Source organism: Balaenoptera physalus (genome assembly GCF_965194825.1).
Source record: "Balaenoptera physalus genome assembly, chromosome: 7".
NCBI lineage: Eukaryota > Metazoa > Chordata > Mammalia > Artiodactyla > Balaenopteridae > Balaenoptera > Balaenoptera physalus.
The window spans coordinates 56,886,253-56,911,735 of NC_138886.1; the positions used below are offsets into that span (position 1 = coordinate 56,886,253).

Consider the following 25,483-nt stretch of genomic DNA (forward strand, 5'->3'; position numbering starts at 1 on the left):
GTGCTGACGGCCCAACACATATTCACTCACAGACTCAAACACACAGAAACCGCTATGTTTGTTTGAGTGTAAGTTCAAACAGGGTGTAAGTTCAGAGTGTAAGTTCACATATGGTAAGTAGTCAAAACAGTACATCTATTCCTAGTACTAAGAACACCTTGTGCAAAGTTTAAAATTACGTAGGGTATCAGGTTTACTCTCTAAAATGTCAAAATTGTCAACGTTTGTAATCTTAGATGGGGCTGCATATTTCTCTGTGTGTTTGTGTGTGTGTGTGTGTGTGTGTGTGTGTGTGTGTGTGTGTGTTTTAGAGGTGACTAGATGTTTTAAAGGGAGAATGAGGGAGTGGGGAGGGGAATGAGCAGGGACTCAGTAGAGTCTGGGAAATGAAAATTTACAAAAACAGGAAGGGGGCCGTCCACATGGAACCCATCTGGGTTTGCTAACTGGTGCTCATAGAAGTTAGGCTCATCCTAGATGATGGTACTGGTCATGCAGGGAATTAAAGGTAAGTAAAAACGTGAAATATTATGTCAGAAACGATACTGTGACCAATTTAAAGGAAGGATATTTCTATGCAGAAAAAAAAAGTTCTTAAGCTCCCCAAATATTCCAAAGATATTTATGTTTATTGTTTTAAATTGAAATAGAAAAACTGCATTAGATAGATACAATGTTTGTATTTTAGTGATTCCAGAGTTTAGTTCCAATATGTGTACCTTAAAATATAAGTATCTGTGATCAAATTTTATGGAAATTTTAATCCTTATTACCTTAAATACTTCTCCAGTAGAAGATGAAACCTGAATTATTTCCCATGCTATGCTCAGGTATAAATTTTGTTTCTAAGAAGCAAAGGAAGTTCATTACCACCAGTAATAAGTTTAACTTTGAGAAGCAAGGGAAGTTTGCTTAAAGAGATAGCATTTAAAACATCACTTTCTGATGAATTATTTAAAAATACTAAACCAACATTTGATAATATCCCTATTTTCAAAATAAATCTGCCAAAACAAAATCATAATGACTATGTGCTCCTCATTATAATTTACCTCATTATAATTTATAATACTCTTACATAGAATAAAATCATCAATTTCAGGGGGGGCAAACGTGATTGCTATAAGCTCCAGAAATGTGTAATTTGTAAGAAAACTGTATTCCCATGAAATCAAAACACCTGTATCTCTTACCAAATTTTGAACTGTTTAAATATCATACTTTACTATCTGCTATTCTGATTGAGCAAGAATAATGAAGCTCAAAGGATGACACAATTAGGTTTTATGATATAATAAAATATGTATTATTATTGTTAAAAAAAAAAAAAAAAAAAGAAGTTAGGCTCCTACCCAACCTCAGAAGCTGGGAGACACGGACCCCATCTTCAGGAGTTGACTAGAACAAACAGTAAATTTGGGGGGTAGCTTTGAGTCTTCTCAGGCAGGCACTTACTTCTGTTTTTGAGGAAAAAAATGGACTAACAGCTGTCTCAATAGTCTGTCATAGGATGGCAGGTGGACAGCTTCTTATATGAGGCGATTATACTGAAATGAGAATTTTGGTCACTTGATTCAAATTAACTCTGATAGAATTTTATTAAATAAAACCTATTTTTAAAACAGATGTGAAGTGTTCAGCAAATGTTTAAGATATATTGCTGTGGAGCACGTGCTTAGTATTTCAAAGGAGGCAATTCCGTGCTTTCCCATGGGGGGGGTCCACATTCCCTTTACTAAAGTTGATTTTTTTTCTATATGCTAACCTAAAAGATAGTCTCTGCATCTTGCTATAAATACCTTTGAATTGCAGAGGCAATCACTTTGTCCTTGCATAATAATGGTCCTACTAAAAATTAAATCTACCTCGTACACCAACCAACTTAAAAAAAAAAAAAAAAAAATCACCCAGGAAGTATCAAAGCCTTCCCAGGCTTGGTTTGTTTCTATGCTAGAGATGGTAAGTGCACACATTCCTTTGGAGATAAGGTTATCAGTTGAAATAAAGTTTCAATTCAAAGATGCTGGTGTATACAATGGCACTGATCCAAAAACAAGAGAAAGAAAGGCCCAGGGGTCCCCATCTTTCCTCCTCCATAGTCAGACAATATTTCCCAGTGGGCAGAAGAAGCAGATGCTCTGATCTGCTCTCAGGCACCTTTGAAGCCACGGTCTTTGCCCGTTAAGAAGTACCCAAGGTGTTTTCTGGTTTAGTGTATACTAGGACGTGAACCTCTGTTTCCTTCTTTCTATCATACAGCAAACAGGAATGGAAAAGCAAGATAGCATGGAAGTTTTCCTCAAGTGCAGGAGAAACATTTTCATTTTGTGCAACCTGTGGCCGCCCGAGTGGGCAGGGACAAGAACACCCCCTACCCCACCCCCTAGAGGACTAGGAATGAGTTACCTGATAGGTGAGGTGGAGGCAGAACAAGTAACAGCATTAACAGCTCAGGCTTGTCTTTGATTGTTTCTAGAAGAGCCTGTTCACAGAATACACATGTTCTCTTTCTCTACAAAGTGCTAAGTAATAAAGCGAACATTTTCATCTCCATCTACCTGATACAACGTCTTCTTTTTTCAGTTGGTCATAAACCCAGAATATTGGTTTGGGGCAGGGGGCAGGGGAGGGGGGTATAATTAACTGTAGCTCCTAAAATCCTGAGAGAAGACAATGGACCAAGATTTTGACTCACTGAGTAATCTCAGACAGCCTAAAATCCTAGTGTCTCCAAAGAATAAAGCCCTGAATCTGCCCACCTGCAGGTTTGATATCTTGCTCAAAAACGCTCACTGAGAACAAACACGGAGTCAGCAAGAGGAAGAGATGCCCAGCATCCACAATTCTGAGCTCTAGATTATTTTATGGGAATAAAAGTGGAAAGAAGCTTCTAAGTCCTCTACATTTGAGTAAGGAAATCTCCCAAGCCAGAGAAAGCCAGGTAGGTTCCTGCAGGTTACGGATAGCTCTAGAGTATGGGTGTCAGTGGGCAAGTTCTGAGGCTTTGGGGGTGGGGACACAGAAAGAGTCATGCAAAACAAATCACAGCACTCCTGTTTTTCATCAAGAAATACATTACCATCCTGAGTTCTCCAGTAAGTTCCGCAAAATTGTCTGTGGCACTGAGCAGTTATAATAGCCCATGCCAATATATGATCTCCAGATCTGGTTCTTGCTGGAAATGGCATGCAGCATTGCAAGGATTTCATTTTCACCTGATTGTGGGAAAGAGAGAAATGTTACAGAGAGAAAATGTCTCAAAAGAGAGCTCTAGTTATAGTTTAAAGCCCTAGTTTTGTTTGAATATTGACATGAGGAGAACAGCTATATGGAAAATATAAGAATCATCTGCTCAGCAACACTAAGTACTAGATGCAGGAACCCGAAACATCCCCAAACAGCACTCAGTTACTCCTCAAGGTTGGTTCCTCATAATTTTTTTTGGCTCTTCTTTTTTTGGCTTTGTCACAATTTCCCAGTTTTGACACCTGCCTCATTCCAGTTTTCTTCTGTTCCTTTACATGTTTTATTTACACCAAATAAAAATTCTGTTCTTAGTAAAATATTTTTCCTTTTATCTTTTTTTTGGGGGGGGGGGTTAATTTATTTTATTTATTTTTGGCCACGTTGGGTCTTTGTTGCTGCACATGGGCTTTCTCTAGTTGCAGCGAGCGGGGGCTTCTCTTTGTTGCACCGCGCGGGCTTCTCACTGCGGTGGCTTCTCTTGTTGCAGAGCATGGGCTCTAGGCGCGCGGGCTTCAGTAGTTGTGGCTCGGGGGCTCTCGAGCGCAGGCTCAGTAGTTGTGGCGCATGGGCTTAGTTGCTCCACGGCATGTGGGATCTTCCTGGACCAGGGCCTGAACCCATGTCCCCTGCATTGGCAGGCGGATTCTCAACCACTGCGCCACCAGGGAAGCCCTGTTTTCCCTTTTAAATTGCCTTATACCAATAGTTGGTATGTCTCAAATAACACATGACCTACATTATTCTCTAAAATTGCCGTGCTAATTCTGACACTTTTTCCTGTGTGTCACTGAAAGGGCTACTTATAAAAGGCCCTTCACTCAACCAAGAAAATATCTGTTATAATAAAAGACCCAAGACTTCCCTGGTGGCGCAGTGGTTAAGACTCCACCTGCCAATGCAGGGGACATGGGTTCGAGCCCTGGTCCAGGAAGATCCCACACGCCACGGAGCAACTAAGCCCGTGCGCCACAACTACTGAGCCTGCGCTCTAGAGCCCGCGAGCCACAACTACTGAAGCCCGTGCACCTAGAGCCCGTGCTCCTCAACAAGAGAAACCACTGCAATGAGAAGCCCGCGAACCACAACAAAGAGTAGCCCCCGCTCGCTGCAACTAGAGAAAGCCCGCGTGCAGCAACGAAGACCCAACGCAGCCAAAAATAAAAAACATAAATAAATAAATAAATTTATAAAAAAATAATAATAATAATAAAAGACCCACATGCAGGGTTTTTTTAAAATATTTATTTATTTTCCTTATTTTTTCCCCCTTTGGTTTTATTTTTGGCTGCGTCAGGTCTTAGCTGCAGCACATGGGATTTTCGTTTCGTCATGAGGCATGCGGGATCTTTCGTTACAGTGCACAGGCTCTTTGTTGTGGCTCATGGGCTTTTCTCTAGTTGTGGCACTCAGGCTTCTCTCTAGTTGTTGCATGCGGGTTTTCTCTTCCCTAGTTGTGGCGTGCGGGCTCCAGGGCGCGTGGGCTCTGTTGTTTGCGGCACACGGGCTCTCTCATTGAGGCGCGTGAGCTCAATAGTTGTGGTGCCCGGGCTTAGTTGCCCTGCGGCATGTGGGATCTTAGTTCCCTGACCAGGGATCGAACCTGCGTCCCCTGCACTGGAAGGCGGATTCTTCACCACTGGACCACCAGGAAAGTCTTGACCAGCATTTTCATTAGGGAACTAGGTAATTAAGGAGGAATTATAAAAGTCCTCGGATGCAGATGAGACCCTATTTTGAGTCATGCATGTAATAACAGCATCTGACATTTTGAGCACTTACTCCTTGCTCAGGAATTGTACCAAATGCTTTCCACATCGTTTTGGAAACTAAGGCTTGAAGAGAATCACTCACCTAAGGCTACACGGTTTTAAATTAGCTACCCAGACTAACTCCAGCTTCCACACTTTCCTGAATGGGCCAGATTTCGAACTGCTACATGTATAGCACTTATACTGAAAGATACTTTCTAGATACAAATGACCTTACCTGGTTCTTTCTCTGCCCCTCTGCATATAGTTAGATCATGCTACTAAAATTTAACTGAGATTTAACTACTTAGGCAAATGTCTGCCCCCTTTAAGATCTTACAGACTCAGGGACTTCCCTGGTGGTCCAGTGGTAAAGAATCCACCTTCCAATGCAGGGGATGCAGGTTCAATTCCTGGTTGGGGGACTAAGATCCCACACGCCACGGGGCAAGTAAGCCCGCGTGCCACAACTACTGAGCCCGCACGCCTCAACTAGAGCCTGCGAGCCACAAACTACAGAGCCCACGCGTTCTGGACCCTGCGCCCCACAACTACAGAGCCCGTGCGCCACAACTAGAGAGAAGCCCGTGTGCCACAATAAAAGATCCCACATGCCTCAACAAAGACCTGACATAGCCAAAAAAAAAAAAAAATTAGGGACTCAGTCACTAAATCTTGGAATTGATTGATTTTATTGTTACAGATCTAGGTACAACAATCTCTAAAACGGCAAACTGGCTAGGAAGATGCTTCAGGATGTTTTAATTCTACTGAACTCTGTGACTGTTATTCTCATTAATCCTTCTTTATCTTCATTGAAAACACTGTCACCTTCCATCCTACCCTCCCATCCCACTTGCTTTCACAGTAAATAAATTCACAAGAGATGTGTCATTTTGCCAGACTAGGCTAACAAAAAAGAGGAGTAAGTATCAGTTTACAAGTATCGGTTTCATAAGTAAATACAACCCTACTGCCTTATGATGGACAATCTTGCCTTCTTCCATGGAAAACTTAGGAACTATAGGTGAAAGTACAATAAAACAATATCTGAGGAGATACGCAAGTACAGCATCCTTAGGAACAATCATGCAAGAAATCCAATCACTTCCCAAAGTCTTCTTAGGGCAGAGTGATTAAGAAGCCCAGTAGGAGGGGAAATTAGCAGTGCCTGGCCCACACCCAATTCAGCAAGGCCAGCTTCAATCAAGATCCTGTGCAAGACGGACAGGTCCCTGTTCCATATTATGCCATGAGGACAAAAGGTCCAGCTCTCAAATGAGAACAGTCTTTGAAGGACTTTGTCAAATTAAGAGTTTAACCTTTGAGAGTCATAGAGTATTGAGTAATATGATTTTTTTTCTACATTACAGAAAGATAATTCTATTGGTAGTGTGGATAGGTCAGAGAAGAGACTCTGGAAACAGGGGGATATGGTAAGAGGCCAGTACAATAGTCCAGGAGGGAGATGGTCCAGGGAGTGTTATGGGTTAAAGGGCTAAACTGTATCCTCTAAAGAGATACGTTGAAGTCCTAACCCCAGGTACCTAAACAAGTACATAAAACATCAGTGGCTGCTACGAGAGATGTTGATATTTACCTGGAGATCCTAAACTCTCAACTACAATGGTGGAGGAAACTGATTCTTCCTTTTGTGAGAAAACCCATTCTCTCATACCTCCCATTAGGGCTGAGGATGTTAGTGCAAGTTCGTGTGCCCAGTGAAAGAGCTTCAGTTAGAGCCCAGTTCCTTTCTCGTCCATTCTGCAGCCTATCCTGTCCATATGCCTTCACCACTGCAGACTAGCCAGGAACCCACTGCCACATCCCACATCAGTTCAGGGTGTCCATATATCAATACATATCATCATCCCTCATAGTTGCCAACGTCCTACACACTTGGATAAAACACTTGAAAAAATTTAAAGGCCAATTAGCATAAAAGAAGAGCAAAAAAATTAATTATAGATAAGACCCAGAAGCATAAAAATGTTCAAACTTGAGACACACAAGTTTTTAATCCTGTAACAGAGGAGACTTCCCTGGTGGCGCAGTGGTTAAGACTCCATGCTCCCAATGCAGGGGGCTGGGGTTCGATCCCTGCTCAGGGAACTAGATCCCACATGCATGCCACAACTAAGAGTTCGCATGCCACATATAAGGAGCCTGCCTGCTGCAACTAAGACCTGGTGCAACCAAATAATACTATAACAGATATACTCTAGTCCCTATGGGACCAAATTTTCCAAGCACCTGTGGGCTCTGCCCCTACCCAGATAGAGCTAATACACATAAAGCAGGCCCTCCAGGACCCGCAGCTTCCAAATTTGTGGATTTCAACCAAGAATCAAAAATATTCGGAAAAAAAATTTTCAGAAAGTTCCAAAAAGCAAAACTTGAATTTGCCAGTGTTGGCAACTATTTACATATCATTTACATCGTATTTACAACTATTTACATAGAATTTGCCTTGTATTAAAACTATTTACATAGCATTTACATTGTATTAGGTATTATAAGTAATCTAGGGATGATTTAAAGTATATGGGGAGGTTGTGCGTAGGTTATATGCAAATGCTGCACCATTTTATATAAGGGACTTGAGCATCCAAGGATTTTGGTATGGTGGAGGGTGGGGGTAAGGGGGCGCCTGAAGCCAATCCCTCCTGGATACTGAGGGACAATTGTATTCCCTGATTGGCCCTCATCATAGCCTGGTCTTGACAACCAATTTTACATTCTATTGGGAACAAAGTGAGTTAATAGAATGAGTAGTCCTCTGTACACCAAGCTAATGGACACTCATGAGCCATCAAGAGTAGGGTAGGTACTTGGTCATGCATCTGAAAGTTATAATGGTCTGAGAAACGTTTACCATTCACTCATCCATTGCTCATCATGACAACCTAGAAGTCAAGACAGTCTGTGACTTGAAGAACAGAGAGTTAAACTGTTTCTTACTGTGATAAAATCAAGACCTCACCTAGAGATTATCATACTATGTGAAGTCAGAAAGAGAAAGACAAATACCACATGATATCAGTTATATGTGGAATCTAAAAAATGATACAAATGAACTTATTTACAGAACAGAAATAGACTCCCAGACTTCCAGAAAACAAACTTATAGTTACCAAAAGGGAAAGGGGAAGGGGGGGATAAATCGGGAATTTGGTATTAACAGATACAGACTACTATATATAAAATAGATAAACAACAAGGACCTACTATATAGCACAAGGAACTATATTCAGTGTCTTCTAATAACCTATAATGGAAAAGAGTTCAGTTATATGTATATAACTGAATCACTTTACACCTGATGCATTGTAAATCAACTATATGTCAATAAAAATAAATAAATTTTAAAAAAATCTAGACCTCAGGCTTTACCAGTCACATTTAATAAAAAACACTCCCCAAAAACACAACTTAGTGAGTGTCTGGATTATTTCTAATGTTTGTTCACTGGTCACCATTTCTCATACCTACTAATGAAATCTGACTTTGGTCCAATCAGCAGAAGAGCCAACCTAGTACATTTAGGAGCCCAGAGTTTGAGTTACCATGTTAAATAATGCCAAGATCCAATGGACATGGAGAAAAGGGGAGAAGAGGGAAAAGTCCACAATCAGAGGTCTATCGCTGAACCTCTCTGAAATGGAACATAGCAGAAGCAGTCTCTAAGAGCAAGTTTGGGGGCATGATTGGTCTAAATAAAAGCCCAAATCCTAACCATGCAATATCCACCATTGTACTTCATGATAGATTTAGATTCCTTTCTCCCTTGGAAAAGAATGCCTTTCTAGAGAAATAGTGTGGGATCCTTAAGTCCAAAGTGGCAGTCTTTCCCACCTACATAGTAAGAGAAGCATTTTAAAAAGGCAATTGTGTCATCCAAACCCTGGGCAGCACAGCCCCAGGAAAGCTGTGTGAACAAAGAGGAGAGAGGAAAATGATCAGCTTCCCCCCAGAGTGAGCCCCACAGCAGTGCACATTCCTCACTCTTGTCCTTCCAGCTTGACAAAAACAGCTTCTTCCTGTTAACAGGCCCAATTCCAGTAACTATCTTCCTGAATATGAAGGACAATGAAACAAACCAGGGAGGAAATGAGACAGAATGAGAAAGGGAATGTCCATTAAAAAACACTTGGATGGATAAACAACAAGGTCCTACTGTATAGCACAGGGAACTATGTTCAATATCCTGTAAGAAACCATAATGGAAAAGAATATAAAAAACTATATGTATATAGATAGACAGAGAGATATACATATATATAAAATATGAAAAACTATATATATATATATATATATCTCTGAATCACTTTGTTGTAAACCAGAAACTAACACAACATTGCAAATCAACTATACTTCAATTAAATAAATAAATAAATAAATAAAAACATTTGGAGACAAACTGTCATTCTCCAGACGTCTGCCTACAGCCTCAAAGAGCAGCCAGACCTTGCATTAGTGTGCCCTCCCAGCCATGAAAGTCCTCAATCCTTTAGCGATCTAAGCAGTTAAGTTCTTTTCTTGTGGAATAAATACCTGCTTCTGACCTTGTTTATTCCTCTACCTCAGCACGTTGCATAACGCCCTGGTCCTAATGTACCAAGAACAGAGTTCAGTGACCTGGGCACCATTCCCTAAGAAACTACAGGTGGGTCTCACAATGTTCCTGCTTCTCAGAATTCAGAATGAATGCTTCCTCCTTACATAATTCCATATAAGAGCCTTTCCAATAGTAACTCCCTTGTCACTTGCACCTAAAACATCAAGGAGAATTTTGTACCAACCACTTCCCCAAATATAATTTCTGGTAGGAATAAGCTGATTTAGTTGTTAAATTTCTAGGCCTAGGTTTTAATTTCCCATACATGTGAACTTGGACAAGAACTAGGAGAATGTCATTAGAATAAACAGGCAGGCTACGTGGGTCAAGATACCTGCTACACCCTAACACACACACACACACACACACACACACACACACACACACACACACACTGTTCCCCACCCTTAACCCATTCCCAAACACACAACACAATTTTTTTTTGCCACAATTATATGGAAATATGTATCCATGCTTTGCTTTTGCTTTTCTGACAATCTAAAAATATTATGCCTAAGTTTCCACAGAGTATATATTATTCTACCATTTACATTAAAAAATAAATATATATGGATATGTTGTATATTAACAGAATATCTCTGGGATGATTCTTAAGAAACTGGTAAGTGAGAAGGGGTCTTGATTACCCTGTATATCTTTTCATGCTTTTGAATTTTGGATAATATGCCTGTGTTATTTATTCAAAAAATTTAAATTGAGTTAAAATGTTACACCCAGAACAAAATCCTGCTTGTGAAATACATGGGTGCAGACATCTGCCGTCCCCACAGTGGCTGGCTGTCCGCAGAGCATTTTCCAGGCAGCCCAGCAACACCCAGCACGGGGCAGCCACTCAACCAGCAACAGAGCCTCCCTCCCACTCCCTGCCCTTCATGTGCTTTGCAAGATTCTCAGAAAAGGGCTCTAAGGAAATCATCAGGACTGAAAACCAACAAACTCATATTTGAATTTCCCAGAAAAGGCTTTTTCTGCCTGAGGCTGAAGGGAAGAGCTGGGGCTAAAATGGGAGGACAGAGACTGCTTTAGCATTTTTCTTGCCAAAGCTGCTCAGGAACCATGGGGTGGAGTCTGGGGTCTCAAGATAAACAAACCATGGATGATAGCATATATCAGGATTTTCTGATTTCCTGAGTGGAAGCCAGAATTTGCCTACAAACTCCATCCTAATGCGTAGCCTTTTTCTAACTTCGCCTAATCATTTGCAGCACCTCTCTCCCTCCCCCATAAATAAGTGGGCTTAAGCATGGCTTAACCCCACTTACCCAGCCCATTAAACCCTACTCCCTCTTATTTGTCAAGTTTCTTTCCCTAGCAAAGGAGGGTTTCACAACCACAGTCTGCTGAATTATAGCATTTGTTCAGTCCAGGAAGGCAAACCAATCTATAAGCTCTGTTAACGCAGAATAATGACATGGGAACTCTTTGAATTGAAAACCCTTCAAGACTGGCAGAGGGGCGCCCACCCCATGTGTCAGGATGTGGTCTGGGCAGCACCACACAGGCCTGACCTGGGGCTCTGGCCCCCCAACCCTAATCCTGCCAGGCTCTTTCCCATCTTCTTGCTCAGCCAATTAATACCCCAGCTCACCCAGCCCCTCATGAGTCTTGGGAATTAGAACCCCCAGCCAGGCACTTCCAGCCGAGAGGAGCCAAGGCACGTCCAATCCGTGTTTCTGATGGCTCCATGGTCCCTCGTCTCCACAGGAGTGAGCAGTCCCTAGAGCTCTGCCTCCTCACCCAAGAGATATACAGGTTCAAGATCTTTATAGCAGCTGTAGGAAACCCAGAACAGCATCCCATGGTGGGGTAGTGGGGACATGTCTGTTATTTACTTCTTGGACTTGGGTCACACTACTTTCTGTGGGAGACCTCCTCAACCGCCCCTTTTCATTCAATCTATATACATTTACAAAAGAAGTGTACAGAGAAACATTACGATTTATTATATTTACATGGAACACCAGTTGACCTACGTAAGCAGGCCAAATGGTCAATTTGAAATGAGAATCAGAGTGTAAGTCCTGGAGTGTTTGTTTTTCCTCTTTGCTGCCCTGTGAGTAGCTTGTCATGGCCAGCAGAGCAAGAACAAGAAGGGACAAATATGTATTGAGTCCAACTCAAACAATTTAACATGTTTGCAGGAAAGAGAGAATTTTTATAGATCAAAGGAATACAGGCATATGGAGAAATTTGTAATCCAGCCAAGAATCTCACCAACTAAATTATAATCTCCTTGTGGACAGGGGCATAGTGGTTGCTAGGTACATACTAGGTGCTCAGAAAATACAAGTGAATGAAAATTCACCTCAACTCCCACATATAGTTAGCTCAATATTCACAATAACTCACCCATCACAGAATCCACAATGACAAATCAATGTGCAAGCCGTTCTCACATCCCTAAAGGCATGAGCTTCAGAGAAACATTTCTAAAGGGAAACTTGCAGCTATTAAGCAAGTTCTGTGAAATAATACAGTGCCTACAATAATTTCATATTTTCCAAAATTTTGTTTCCTTATTGTTTAATCAGTTAGTACATTGGATGATATGGACATTGAGAATCCTTACTAAAATTCCCAGTTGCATTTTTATTAAAATACTTCAGGTTTAACAAGTAAAACAAACCTGAGCAGTCAAAACGAGATCAAAGTTCTTCACACATCATGTAACAGAGATTTCTAAAAGCAAACCACAGTGCCATTTGGTGGGGTGAAAAGAGGACATAAGGAATAGAAGCCACAACACTCACCCTCCTGCAAGCAGCACACAACCTCATTGTGCACCACCCCCCTTCAGGCTCCCGAGCTGACTCAGAGGTTTAGCAGGTCAGGCCCCCCACTCCCATTCCCATAAGGTGGTCACTGAGCTCCCATCCCAATGTGGACGGATGGGACTGCCTCACCTGTCTCCCACCCCAGCCAGCCTGTGTGGACCTTGAAGTCCTTGGCCACTTGACTTTACCAAGCCTCAAACTAAGCTAAATTCAGGCACCCCATTTCTCTGTTCCTGCTCCCAGGTCACTAAATGATGCTGGGTGAGGGGATCCTAGCAAACCTTACAGATTCAAGCCATTAAATCTCAGCAGGACTTCCATGCAGGGTGATCTAGGCTCCTCACTACCCAGATGATCACTTTCTCACTTTTCTAATGCTCAGTCTCGCCCTTCCTGCCTCTTACTTAGATCATCAGACAGGCAGCCCCTAAACTCCTCCCACCTCGGAGTGTCCTTATGTCATCATGTGGACTTTCTTCTCTCTTATGCCTAAGAAAGGTCCAGAATATGACACTGAGGTCCACAAACCCCTGACTTAAAATGTATCCTCTGGCCTCTTGGATTACTTCATCTCAGGCTGCTCTGCCTGTGTCCTTTTCCATGCTCTATTTCCCAGTATCCTGGTTTCCACTTTCTTCCCAATACTCCATCCATAGGAAATCTCACTCATTCTCGTTAATTCATTCAGAAGACTCACTAAATCTGCAACTCCATCTCAAATCTCTCTCTTGAGCTCTAGACTCGTTATTTCCAACGACTGATTCAGGTTTTTCAAATGCATGTTCCTGAGCACCTCAAATTCAGTTCTGCTCAAACAACACCCATGATCTAGGCTTCCTCTAGGACCCTCCTCTTCTCCCTGTTTGCTCTCTGTTAATGACATCTCCATCACCCCAAGACACTCAGCCTAGAAACTGACTGACTGACAGTCCTACCTGCTGTCCCTCTGGACCGACCACCATGTTTGTACCAAAACCATACTTCCCACAGGCTGCTCCCAGGCAATTATTGATACTAAGCCCAGCAGGAGAACTAATGCAGACCCATTCCTGTAAGATGTGGGACTCCTCTGATGGGTGACTTTGGTTCAAGCACTCTGCTCAGTCTGACCAAAACTTTTTAGATCTGTGCTGCAGTCTATGATTCTTCTTACCCAATTCTTCCATCCTTCTCCCCCTCCACCAGGGTCAGACCTGCATCACAGTCTAAAGGCTCCCCTGCCTTCTCCTGCTCCCACTCTTACATATCTAATATCAGCTTGGTGACTGCTTCCTGGTAGACACATTTAAAATCTCACCTCTAAAATCTCCAACAGGGCTTCCCTGGTGGCACAGTGGTTAAGAATCCGCCTGCCAATGCAGGGGACATGAGTTCGAGCCCTGGTCCAGGAAGATCCCACATGCCGCGGAGCAACTAAGCCCATGCACCGCAACAACTGAGCCTGTGCTCTAGAGCCTGCGAGCCACAACTACTGAGCCCGCAAGCCACAACTACTGAAGCCCACGTGCCTAGAGCCTGTGCTCCGCAACAAGAGAAGCCACTGCAATGAGAAGCCCATGCACCGCAACGAAGAGTAGCCCCCGCTCACCACAACTAGAGAAAGCCTTCGTGCAGCAACGAAGACCCAAGGCAGCCCAAAATAAAAAATATACAATAAAATCTCCAACAATCTCCCAGCTGGTCTCCTTGCCTCTATCTCAGAGGCACTCTGCAAAACACAGTTTGAATATGTCACTTCCCTCTGTAATAACTGTTAATGTCTCCCCATTATGTAGAGGAAAAGAAATCCTTTATCATGGCTTTGGGCCCTCCATACCTTGCTTTCCATACCTCTCTGCAGCTCAATATTCTACACACATGGTCTACTCACCATCCTCAAATAACCATGTTAGGTTATTTGAGGCATGTCCACACTTCCAAGCCTCTGCTCATGCCATAACCTCAGCTAAACCATTCATCCTATTTGCAGACCTAAGGAGCTATTCAGTATCTATCTCCCTATCAGTTTTAACCTACAGTCAGGGACCATATCTTTTTCACCCTTTACTTCCTGATTCTTGCACCCTCAGTGCCTAAAGCAGTATTGTATTTTCCATTGAAGTCTCTCAAGGAATGAAAGTAGATGGAGGAGGCTGTCGACATAGATTTGGTAATAGTGGCTTATAACCCAATGGTGACAAAGGGGAGTAGGTTGGGGCATTTAGTGTATGGGCAAATGGCCCTATGTACCTCAACAGTCCTCAAGAGTAATACCATATTTAAAGCACAGTATATTTTATTTTGATAGCATTGAGTACTTTTAAAAGTTAGATAAAATTCATTATAATTTATGATAGCAAGTATATGCTAATTTAGATGAATGTGGTAGTTTTTAAAATATCTCTGAAGATTTTTAGGGCAGTGAAAACACCCTATATGCTACTATAATGGTGGATACATGTCATTATACACTTGTTCAAACCCACAGAATGTACAACACCAAGAGTGAACCCTAATGTAAACTACGGACTCTGGGTGATGATGATGTGTCAACGTACATTCATCAGTGGTAACAAATGTCCCCCTCTGATGGGGGATGTTGATAATGAGGGAGGCTGTGCATATGTGGAGGCAAGGGGTATAGGGGAATTCTCTGTACTTTCTGCTCAATGTTGCTGTGAACCTAAAACTGCTCTAAAAAGGAACGTCTATTAAAAAAAATTATGTGTGCAATCTTGTTTGCACTCCTCCCTTCAAAAGGTGTAAACTAATTCCCCTTCCCTTGAATTTGGGCCAGTCTTAGTGACTCACTCTTATGAACAGCATATGATATAAATGATACTATAGAACTTCCAAGACTAGGTCATAAAAAGAATAGTTTCTGCCTGGCTTTCCTTCTCTCCTGAATCACTGGCTCTGCAGGAATCCAGCTGCCATGTTGTGAGGACACTCAAGCAGTCTGTGGAGAGACCCATGTGAGGAGGCACCAGGGCCTCCCGCTAACAGCCAGCACCAACTTGCCAGCCATGTTTATGAGCCACCTTGGAAGTGGCTCCTCCAGCCCTGGTTGAGCGTCCACCAATGTGCGACCCACAACCTCATGAGTGACTCAGCCAGAACCACCTAGCTTAGCTGCTCCTGGATTCTTGACCCACGGAAACTGTGAGGATAATAAATGTTCACTGTTGTTTTAAGCCACGGTTTTGTAGTAATTTCTTATAACGCAAGAGATAACTAATACAGTAACTTTTCCAAAAAAGTGCCAATTTTTTAAAATATTGTTAAAGAATTCCATTTACATAAAATCTTTGATGGTGCTGGATGAATTCCATGATCCTTTAAAAAGATGAAAAGGAAAAAGTTGTTTTACATTTTAAGTTCTTTGTCTCAATCACATGACCTATTTGGTCCCTCATCACCATATGTCAGCATGTTTGTATCCTTGCATGTCAAAAAATAAGCAAGTCCTGTGAAAGGATTTCAATCCAAAATGGAACCCAAAGGGAGTTCCCTGGTGGCCACTGCTGTGGCCCAGGTTCAATCCCTGGTCGGGGAACTCAGATCCCACAAGCCATGTGGCCCGTCCACCAAAAAAAAAAAGGAACAATTTGAGACAGCAGAAACATAAAGTTGAAGAGGAAAAGGATGGGACTCATACAGCCAAATGAAGATAAGGTGCTATCAGCAGAAAAAGGACTACTAAAAAAAAAAAAAAGATGGAACCCAAGGATATGAAATGGAGAATCTCACACATGCTCCCTCAGAAGAACGGAACTTAAGAACTGAGAGACTGATTTCCTGTAAACGCCTGATTTACAGAAGACTGAGACTTATCTCTGGACCAATGAACATCCACCAAGAATCTCTCCATACTCAAGCCAATGAACTTACTGGCTGGGTTCTGGCTGGATGTCCCTCTCTTTGTGCTCCCTGCCCACAAACACAACCTGCCCCAGACCCTCAATAACTTGTTTGCAGCTTCTACAGCACATGTCTCCTAAATTGCAATTCCTCTGCTATTCCCAGATAAACTCAAATTTCTGGTAATTTGAGCTTGTTTCAGTTTACATCCTTACTTAGATTGATAGTTCAAAACATGTTAATGCTTAAAAATGATACTTTACAAAGACTGAGATTTCTCGTTTGGTGTTCTAGTTTCAAAAGGAAGGGGAAAAAACTGATCACAATTTATTTTAGGATTCATCTCTTTTAAAATAAATATTTTCTTTTCACCTCTCCACTTTTATCAGGATATACCACCACATATTTTTCTGAAATATCCCTGTAGTATAATAAGAAATATCTCTGGTCTTTGGTATTTCCTGAGTGACAGGAGTATCTTGTGTTATTCATACTCAAGTCCTTTTGAGCACACCTGAGTATCTGCTAATAAAGTGATTAGGGTGGGGTCCCTAAATAGCCTCAGGATGGGGCTGGTCAGCAAAAACACCAAGTGATTAGAGGGCTGGAACTTTCAGGCCCACCATCTGACCTCTGGGAAAAGGAAGGGGGGAGGGGTTGCAGGATAAGCTCTATAAAAACAGCAGATTTGATGAGCTTCTCGGCTGGCTAATACATCCCTGTGCTGGGAAAGTGGTCCACCCCAGTTCCATGGGGACAAAAGCTCCAGTGCTCGGGACACTTCCAGACCCTACCCTATGTACCTCTTCATTTGGGTGTTCAACTGTATCTCTTATAATATCCTTTATAATAAACTAGTAAATGTAAGGAAATGTTAGTGTTCTGTAAGCTGCTCTAGAAAATTAATTGAACCAGAGGAGGGGGTCCAATTTATAGCCTGTTGGTCAGAAGCCCAGGTGACAACCCTAACTTGTGATTGTCATCTGAAGTGGGGGCAGTTTTGGGGGACTTAATCTGTGAGGTCTGATGCTATATGCAGGTAGACAGTATCAGAAGTGAGTTAAATTGTAGGACAACCAGTTGGTGTCCCCTGAGAACTGAAAATTGCTCGGTGGTGTTGGAAAACACTCCAGAATCCCCCAAATCATTGACAGCATAATTATTCTATTAAGATTCCATCCAGGATGAGACTATAACAATACTCAAATAATTCCGTAATTATGCTTCACACGTTGCATTTTGCCGTTTTCTTTTTCTCAATGAAGGAGCTGCCTTTTTGAGTTTTTTCCTTCGTATAATAACATATTTACACACAAAGAAAACATAGTCAATGTAAAGATTTTGTCTTTCTTTCTAACAGGAAAAGATATACTTAAACTTTTCACATTGTTTTCAGAAATCCCTGTTTTGCTATCCAATTTCACATCATTTCTGTACACTCACAGCATTTTATTCATATTTCTTATGACATCTTGGACACTTTAACTTTCTGAATCAATTTATGTTAAGATGGAAGCTCCCTGAGGATATTGACTGTTTTTTCATACATTTATCCTCACAGCTCCTTGCCTATAGTAAATAGCCATAAACACTTACAATTTAGGCAAGAGGTTGACTGTCCAAGGTATCAGTCAGATCAGCAGGGGTCTGCCTAACAAGAATTTATGACAAAAATACAAGGACAACAGACTGCTGTGAGAGTCTAAACATATAAATAAGGAATAGCCAGACCACAGAACTTTCACCCACAACCTGCAGCAACCTACTCAGGAAACCAACCCCCTTATCTACAATAAACCACCTCTGAAGTCAGCCTGCTACAGATTAGACTTGCAGAAAGCCATCTTTTGCTATCTCCAGTGACAATGGAGGAAAATGAATGATAACTTCTATAACAATTGGCCCAAAAGGGCCAGGACTTGATTAATAACTGACAGCTTCCCTACTCTTGGTCCTTGCTTCCAATTTAGGACCAACCAGACAAAGCCAAACAAGCACCCCTAACCAATCACATAGGAAGCCCTGCTTTAATTGGCCCACCTACAGCTTGCCCAGGCCAACAGGGCACACCTGAAGTCTTTCCTTTATTTCACTATGAGGTCTTCCCACTCCTCTGCAAAACAGAAGTCTGACTCCTAGAGCAAGTTCAGAACAAACAGCCTTTGCTTTTCTCATTTGGCTGGTCTTTATTTATTTCCACAGTTGTATAATGAAAATCCATTGGAATTATCCTAAAGATGAAATAATAATTCATATGGGAACTGGGAACTGGGAACTGAAGGAGCTAGGAATGGCCAAAGGAGAGATTTGTCACAGACTGGAGAGTTTACAGGTTGCACCTCACAACAGACTTAATCCAGCTGAAAGATAATTGACGTCCACAGCCAGGGGAACAACTGCCCTGTAGGTGTCCTTGGGATCAGTTCAGAAGAGTGCCCATGGACTTCCCTGGTGGCAGAGTGGTAAAGAATCTGCCTGCCAATGCAGGGGACATGGGTTCAATACCTGGTCTGGGAAGATCCTATATGCTGCAGAGCAACTAACAGCATGTGCCACAACTACTGAGCCTGCACTCTAGAGCCCACGAGCCACAACTACTGAGCCTGCGCACTGCAACTACTGAGCCCACACACCGCAACTACTGAAGCTCATGAGCTCTAGGGCCCACCTGCCCCAACTACTGAGCCCCTGTGCTGCAACTGCTGAAGCCCGCACGCCTAGAGCCCGTGCTCTTCAACAAGAGAAGCCACCGCAATGAGAAGCTTGTGCACCACAACGAAGAGCAGCCTCCGCTCGCCGCAACTAGAGAAAGCCCATACGCAGCAACGAAGACCCAACGCAGTCAAAAAAAAAAAAAAAAAAAAAAAAAAATGGAAGAGTGCCCAACCCCACCTGGGTGACAGAGTCACCACCTGCAGCTGCGTTACACAACACCCCCTCCCTCTGCTCACTGCCCTCCATTAACCATTTATTAAAATCACTCTAAACGATATCTCTTAGAACACTAAGTTCTCACAAGACTGTCAAAAGTCTCATTCCGACAGCTCAGCCGCTCAGTTCTGGTTGAATGACTTGAACACTAAAGGGTTTAGTGTCTCCTCTCTCTTCCTAAGCATGCTCACAATAAGCAATGTGCAATTTTGTGTAAACTTTAAACCCTGCTTCTGTGAAGTTACAGGCTAGTTCAGTCTGGTTCACTTGAGATGGCTTCACTGAAAATACTATACTGACAGGCATAGCATAGCCGAAAGTGATTGGCATGGTTCATAAAGTATTTAAATTTTGTATTAATAAAATAAATACATAGTTATTGTAGAAAATCTAGAAAAAGCAAAGGAATAAAAAGAAATCTAAAATCATCCATAACGGCACCATCCAGAGAAACAAATGTTCCCACTGACATATAGCCTTCTAGTTTTTTGTTCTTTGTGTATGTCAGTGAGGGATGAAGTCACTTGACTAGATGAATCTGATAGGGTTTTGAACTGAATATCTTTGCTTGTTTCTCTAAAGTATGGCTTACTGTGAAGCCAACTAATGATCAAGGTATTCTTTCAAGGCACTTCCTGAAGTGTCCAAGGGGAGGGGGAGTATCCTGCGGGACGGCTGAACCGTCTGTACCTCCCTGACTCTGTCAGGCCACTCTGTCCTGTACAAGCTGGTCCCTTTAGCTCCAGCACTCTCCCCCAGCCTTGTCCAGCAGAGCATAACTACTCACCCTTCGATACCCAGCCCTAGTCCTGAACTTTTGTCATCCCTTCCCTCGCCCTGGCAGCGGGCCTGAGTGTTCTCACACCTGTGCTCTCAGCCTGCCGCTGCATTTCCACTAGGGCAGTTGGCAAATGGCAGAGTGATCCCAGTGTGATTGGCCTTGTGCATACCCGTAAACTGGATGCTTTGGAAGAGTCAGGACAGGAGTTTTCTACTTTATACACCCACCCCCTTGCAGAGGACACAACGAAGACAATGTAGACTGATGGCTGGAGTGTGAACAGCAGCTGGTCTGTGTGGGATGAATTTTGCCTTCACCGCTTACCAGTGGTGACCTCGAGCAGGATTCTTACCCTCTGTATGCCATGGTTTCTTCATCTTTAAAACAGAGTTGTTCATGGTAGTTACCCCTCAGGGTTGTAATATGGATTAAATTAATACATGAAATGCACTTTAAAAAGTGCCCAGTACATGGTAAGCACTACATAAAGATTTGAGATTATAAAGTTATGCATAAGAACTAACCCAAGTATCTCCCTGCTGCTTACAGCTCTCACGATCTTCTTTTTACTCAGCAATGAGGGATTTAAGACTCATCTAACTAGCTCTTATTAGTTTTCTCTGTATGCAGTGAACAAATATTTGGTCTAGAATTCCTCTGACTACAGTAGAACACAGGCATTCAGCATTCACGTGAAACCAAGTTTGGATAATGCTGCTCCACTGTTAAATGAAAATGCTTCTACTAGAGGTTACCTGTACCAATTTGCTCTCCGCACGTGGAACACATTAATTACCCATGACGTGTGCACAGCTCAGAGTAAAACACTGATGCCTTTCTGATGCATTCTGTGCCGCCCACCACCACCTCCCCCTCCCCCTCCTCCCCATTTCCGCCCCCAGCTCACTTCCAAGTAGCAAGCTTTGTTGGAGAGCCAGCCCACTTCAGGGCAAGGGGGGACTCCTGACTGTGCAATATTTTCTGAGTCACCTCAGATTAACCAGATGGAACCAGCCCCAAGTCTCACAGAAGCTGGGTTTAAAGTTTACACGTAAATTGCAAATTACTTATCAGAAGTCTGCTTCTAAAGAGAGGAGGAGAAATGGATCCCCCAAGGTTCAAATTAGTCAGCTGGAAACAAGCAGCTGAACTAAAAAAGGCTAGATAACTTTGACATGGTTCCTAGACGCTAATTTCTTCAGGAACATTTTATTTTAGAGTATACAGTAAAAGGGCTGACCTAACATGTCCTGACTTTGAAAGTCTCAGGAGGGCATTTACTTGTTCAAATATTCACCGATGGCTTGCTTTAAAAATATATAACTCTTCACTCTAAACATTCAATTAATCAGGATTCTGATTTCCTAAAACTGAAATAGATAAGGCTTCCAGCTATCCCCAAGTCTCAATCAGTTCAATTGGACAAAAAGCGCGTATCTTCTTCTATGAACAAGGTCCCTGCCGTCAGGGGAAATGGTTCAGATTTGAAACTAACAAAGGGAGCAGCCCTCAGCACACCCTGAATTACAGCATCAGCCAGCTGGAGCTAGACCTGCTTCATACCTCAAGTTGTATACTTTAAAACAAAATAAAGCTTGCCTTCCACATATCCCTTCCGTCCTAAAACCTAAAACAAACCAATTGTCTTCTCTTCACTTGACTCCAGAAGTAAGAGATAGCATTTTTATGATTCAAAACCATGAGAATTCTTTCCTGTTTATAAAAAAAAAAGAAAAAAAAAGCTCTTCAGCTCTGCCTATTTGCCTTTAATTTTTTTGTGGATTCTTGCTCAGTCCATGGAAGTCAAATAATCTTCAGACCATTAAAAATATTTTAAATATAAAATAAAATTCTCTTTCTGTTTGAATTTTTAAAATAAATAAATAATAAAAATAAATTAAAAAATAATAAAATTCTAAGAGAGTCTATGGGTAAACTAAGATTTCTTAATCAAGCATGAATCTTATTTCTGTTTCTCTATAAAAATCATTCAGGCTTTAAAAGTACTGCTGCCTTTCAGTAAGTATAAATAGTAAAATTTGGATGTGAGAGAGAACAATCTGAACATACTGTGGTATAAAGAACCTTGGGGTAGGAGGCCAGATGTCTGGGTTTCCCATTTTCGTCACTTCCCTGTTTGCATGACTGTAGGCAATTCCTTTTCCCTTCTGAGTATCCTGATCTGCAGAGAAGTGATGACAACTCTCAAGCCAAAGGATGGGAGAACCATGGCCTGGGACAGGTGCCTGGAAAGTTGGGAGTCCTCTACACGTGTTTGTGCACTGCCTTCCCCTGGAAAGTCTGCTGTGTCCTCACTGAGATAAAGAACTGAATTATTCCACCCTCTTCCGCCCCGTGAGGTACCCAACGCTGATTTATTTTCATAAACATTCTCCCTCCTGAGCAATCCTAACCCACAGCTGGCCTTTCAAAGACCATAGAAGACAAATAGGCCGGAGCAAGCGGAGTCTCCCGGTCACTTACAGACTGGGTCATCCATTTTCAAGGGTCTTTTCAAGCGGATGCTGGAGGGGACGGTCTTCTCGATCAGTTCATCAATGCTCTAAAATTAAAACGCAAGTCCGTGAACACTAAAGGCAGAGGAAATTGCTTCTCAGTTAAAAGTCACCTCTGTATTTTGCAGCTACAAAGGCTTGTGGGAAACTTCATTTAAATTGTCTAATTAGGGTTTCTTTTTAAAAAGAACTTTGAACAAACCAAAAATCACTGGAGAAAAAAAATAATGAGTCGGGGTAGTGATTCGGCCACTCCGGGTTGGATTTCAGTGGGCAACGGGAGATAATTGGATAAATCAGGAGGTCCTCCTCTTGCAAAGTGAGAGCTCATCTGCAGGGCGACTTAGGTTGAAAAATATACGGTTTTGAGGCGCGAAGAGCGGGTGGAGAAAGTAACCTGGTGGGAGCAGGCTGGGGCACGCGGACCGAGCACGCGTGCTTGCTCCCACACCAGGGGCCCCGGGCCAGGGTGCGGGTCCCACGCGGAGCGAAGCAGAGCTCCTGGCGGGGGCCGGGAGGCCGTACGGGCAGAACCCGGGTGGCGCAGGGTGAGGCCTCTGAGGGCCGGGTTGGGGTCCTTACCGCCAGCCCCAAGGCCTGTAGCATCTCCCTCTGGTCTTTGTCCCCAGGGCCGATATGCCTCCTAGCAAAGTCGTCGTGTCTGGGCAGGAGGCGCTCGAGGAGGCGCGAGGCCCCAGCCCCGCCGCTATCCCCGCCGCCGCTACTGCTGTCACGGCCCCGCGGCGCCCAACAGGGCCCCGCGCCTCCAGCCAGGCGGCGGCCGCCCCCGACTCCGCAACCCAGACGCAGCCCCCAGGCCCTGGCGCACGTCTGCATGGTGGTGGTCACCGTCCCCTGCCGGGCCGGCGAGGGTCAGCCGCGCTTTCGGCTCCTCTTCTGGTCGCGGTCCCCTGGGTAGCGGCTGCCCCCGGGTGGCTGGAGCCCCTCCCTGCTGGACGACCGAAGGGACGGATGGATGGTCAGAGGCAATGAATGGGTGCCGCGCGGAGCCCGGACACCCGCGCAAAGTTGTTACTCCACTCGAGGCACCTGCTTCGCACACTTTAAGCGTCGTTCTGGGGGTGGGCAGTGGGATACGGCCAGGAAACGCTCGGCCAATGGGAGTGAACGGAAGGGCGGGGGCGGGGTCTACCCCGCCCCCGCCCCCTTTCCCTACCCCCTCCTCAGGCCCTCGGCGGACTACTGCTGCGCCTCGCCCGGAGTCTTCCATTCTCAATTACTCCTACTCCATCTCTGGTTGACGCGGGTTGGGGGCGCTCCATGCGCTCGGTGCCAGAGGCCACAGGCGAAGTGCCTGGGGAATTCAACTGAGATGGAAGATGATTCCAACCGAGAGGCCAGAGTCAAAGAGTTGGTTAGTCTCCATTAATTTTGGGGTATCTTTCCTCTCATATCTCATGGAAACCAATATGCACAGATGAGAGTTCTTATATAGTTGTAGGATCGTGAGCGAGTTACCCAACCTCTGAGCTTAGGTTTCTGCATCTCATAGAGCTGGATGGGATTTAAAAAGAGATTATGCATTGAAAGCACTGCCATAACACTAGCCTTGAGCGCTCTCTCTCTCTCTCTCTTTCCTCCTTCCCCCCCACCCACGCCCCCCACCCCTGCAGGTGTGTGGTATAAAAATGCAAAAGATACAAAGGTATACATTTTACACTGTCATCTTAGCTGGAAAATTATTTATACTTGGATATTTTTGAAATCTAATCTCTCTAGTTATCTCTTGAGATTTTTATTGAGAATGAACTTACAAAATTCCCACTGGGGGGAAAAAAAAATTCCCACTGTCATTCTAATATGAGGAAGAGAGAAGGACAGAAATCAGCAGAACATTAGGTGTACTAACACTAGGAAAAACAGAACGCGTCCTCTTTCTCCTCCTCTAAGCTTCCTCCTTCAATCATCTTCTGCACACTCTGGGTTCTGTAGCTAACAGGCACAGAGACTAGGCAGAGAGGCAGGAAAGTATAAAATAAAAAGCAGTAGGCAAAATGTTTGTATGGCAGGCGGGGGTGAGTGGTGAGCTAGAAAGGCTGGGTGGAATGTCTCTGAACAGCTTTTCATCCATTTGGAATTGAAATTACAGCCTTCATAAAAGTTGGGAGATATCCTCGGTGCTAGAGACCATGGGGGGAGGGGGAGAAATGTGCATTTATTCCCCATTCCTGACTATTCTTTTTCTGTGTATCACAGGAACTGGAAGCAAGAGACCTATAATTCCAAGATTGGCTCCAGAGTTCTGAATGTTATTAGTCTTCTGTCAACAAGATACTCTTGTGTGAGAACTGGAAAATGGAATAAAAGTGGAAACCATTTTCTTATTTCTCTGACAGCAGCAGACAGATGCATGGGTGGCAGCAGACATGAAGCGCTTCTTTACCAGCCATCCATGTTGGTACAGCAAGGCAGCTGTGTCCATCAATGGAAATGTCCTGTGGTTTTCCAACCTAGGAGGCAGCAGGAATTTCTCACTGTCCTGGACTAGAGCTTCAGTGGTTGACCTGAAGATGGTGGTATTCTATCTACCCTGTCTCTTGCTCTTGCAGTCCTTCCACTGGTTTTATATGCACCTATTCCTGGCACTTTAATCCAGCTATGCTTGAAATATTTTGAGTGTTTTGTTTTCCTAAATAAACCTTAACAAAGACTGTAACTGAGGCCAAAAGTAGCTTTAAGGTAGTAATCTTAAAGCTTAAACGGATTAGCTATCTGACCCAGTTCTGTTTGAAGGCAGTGATAACATTATCACTAGTGGAGAATGAGATCATGATAGTCTTAGGCATGAAATGGAAAGAGTTACTTAAATTATCAGTGGGGAATAAATTGCCTATTGAAGACAGGTCTTTGCTAGACCAAATAGTTGCTAGGTTAGGCCCTTCTGGTGGGAATGATGCCTACAAGGACTATAGAGAGGGCTAGTGGCTTTTGAATGCCCTGGAGAGTTTACCGAATAAAATGACAGCTCAAAGAACTAGAGAGCTTCA

At 43.2% G+C, this 25,483-nt stretch overlaps 2 protein-coding genes across 2 annotated transcripts in view; one reads left to right on the top strand and one right to left on the bottom strand.

Moving 5' to 3' along the window:
* Positions 1 to 23,510, bottom strand: part of GLDC (glycine decarboxylase) — a 99,761-nt gene extending 76,251 nt beyond the window's left edge. The window contains exons 1-3 of the mRNA XM_082470891.1: positions 23,058 to 23,510; positions 22,444 to 22,522; positions 3,080 to 3,215 (exon numbers count right to left, since the gene is read on the bottom strand). Coding sequence (XP_082327017.1) covers positions 3,080 to 3,215; positions 22,444 to 22,522; positions 23,058 to 23,312 — 470 coding nt within the window. The 5' untranslated portion in view covers positions 23,313 to 23,510. The remainder of the gene's footprint in view (positions 1 to 3,079; positions 3,216 to 22,443; positions 22,523 to 23,057) is intronic.
* Positions 23,452 to 25,483, top strand: part of LOC309664940 (uncharacterized protein) — a gene marked incomplete at its 5' end in the record, with an annotated part of 67,001 nt that continues 64,969 nt past the window's right edge. Inside the window, 2 exons of the mRNA XM_082471106.1 lie at positions 23,452 to 23,850; positions 24,833 to 25,012. Of these exons, the coding sequence (XP_082327232.1) occupies positions 23,452 to 23,850; positions 24,833 to 25,012 (579 nt within the window). The remainder of the gene's footprint in view (positions 23,851 to 24,832; positions 25,013 to 25,483) is intronic.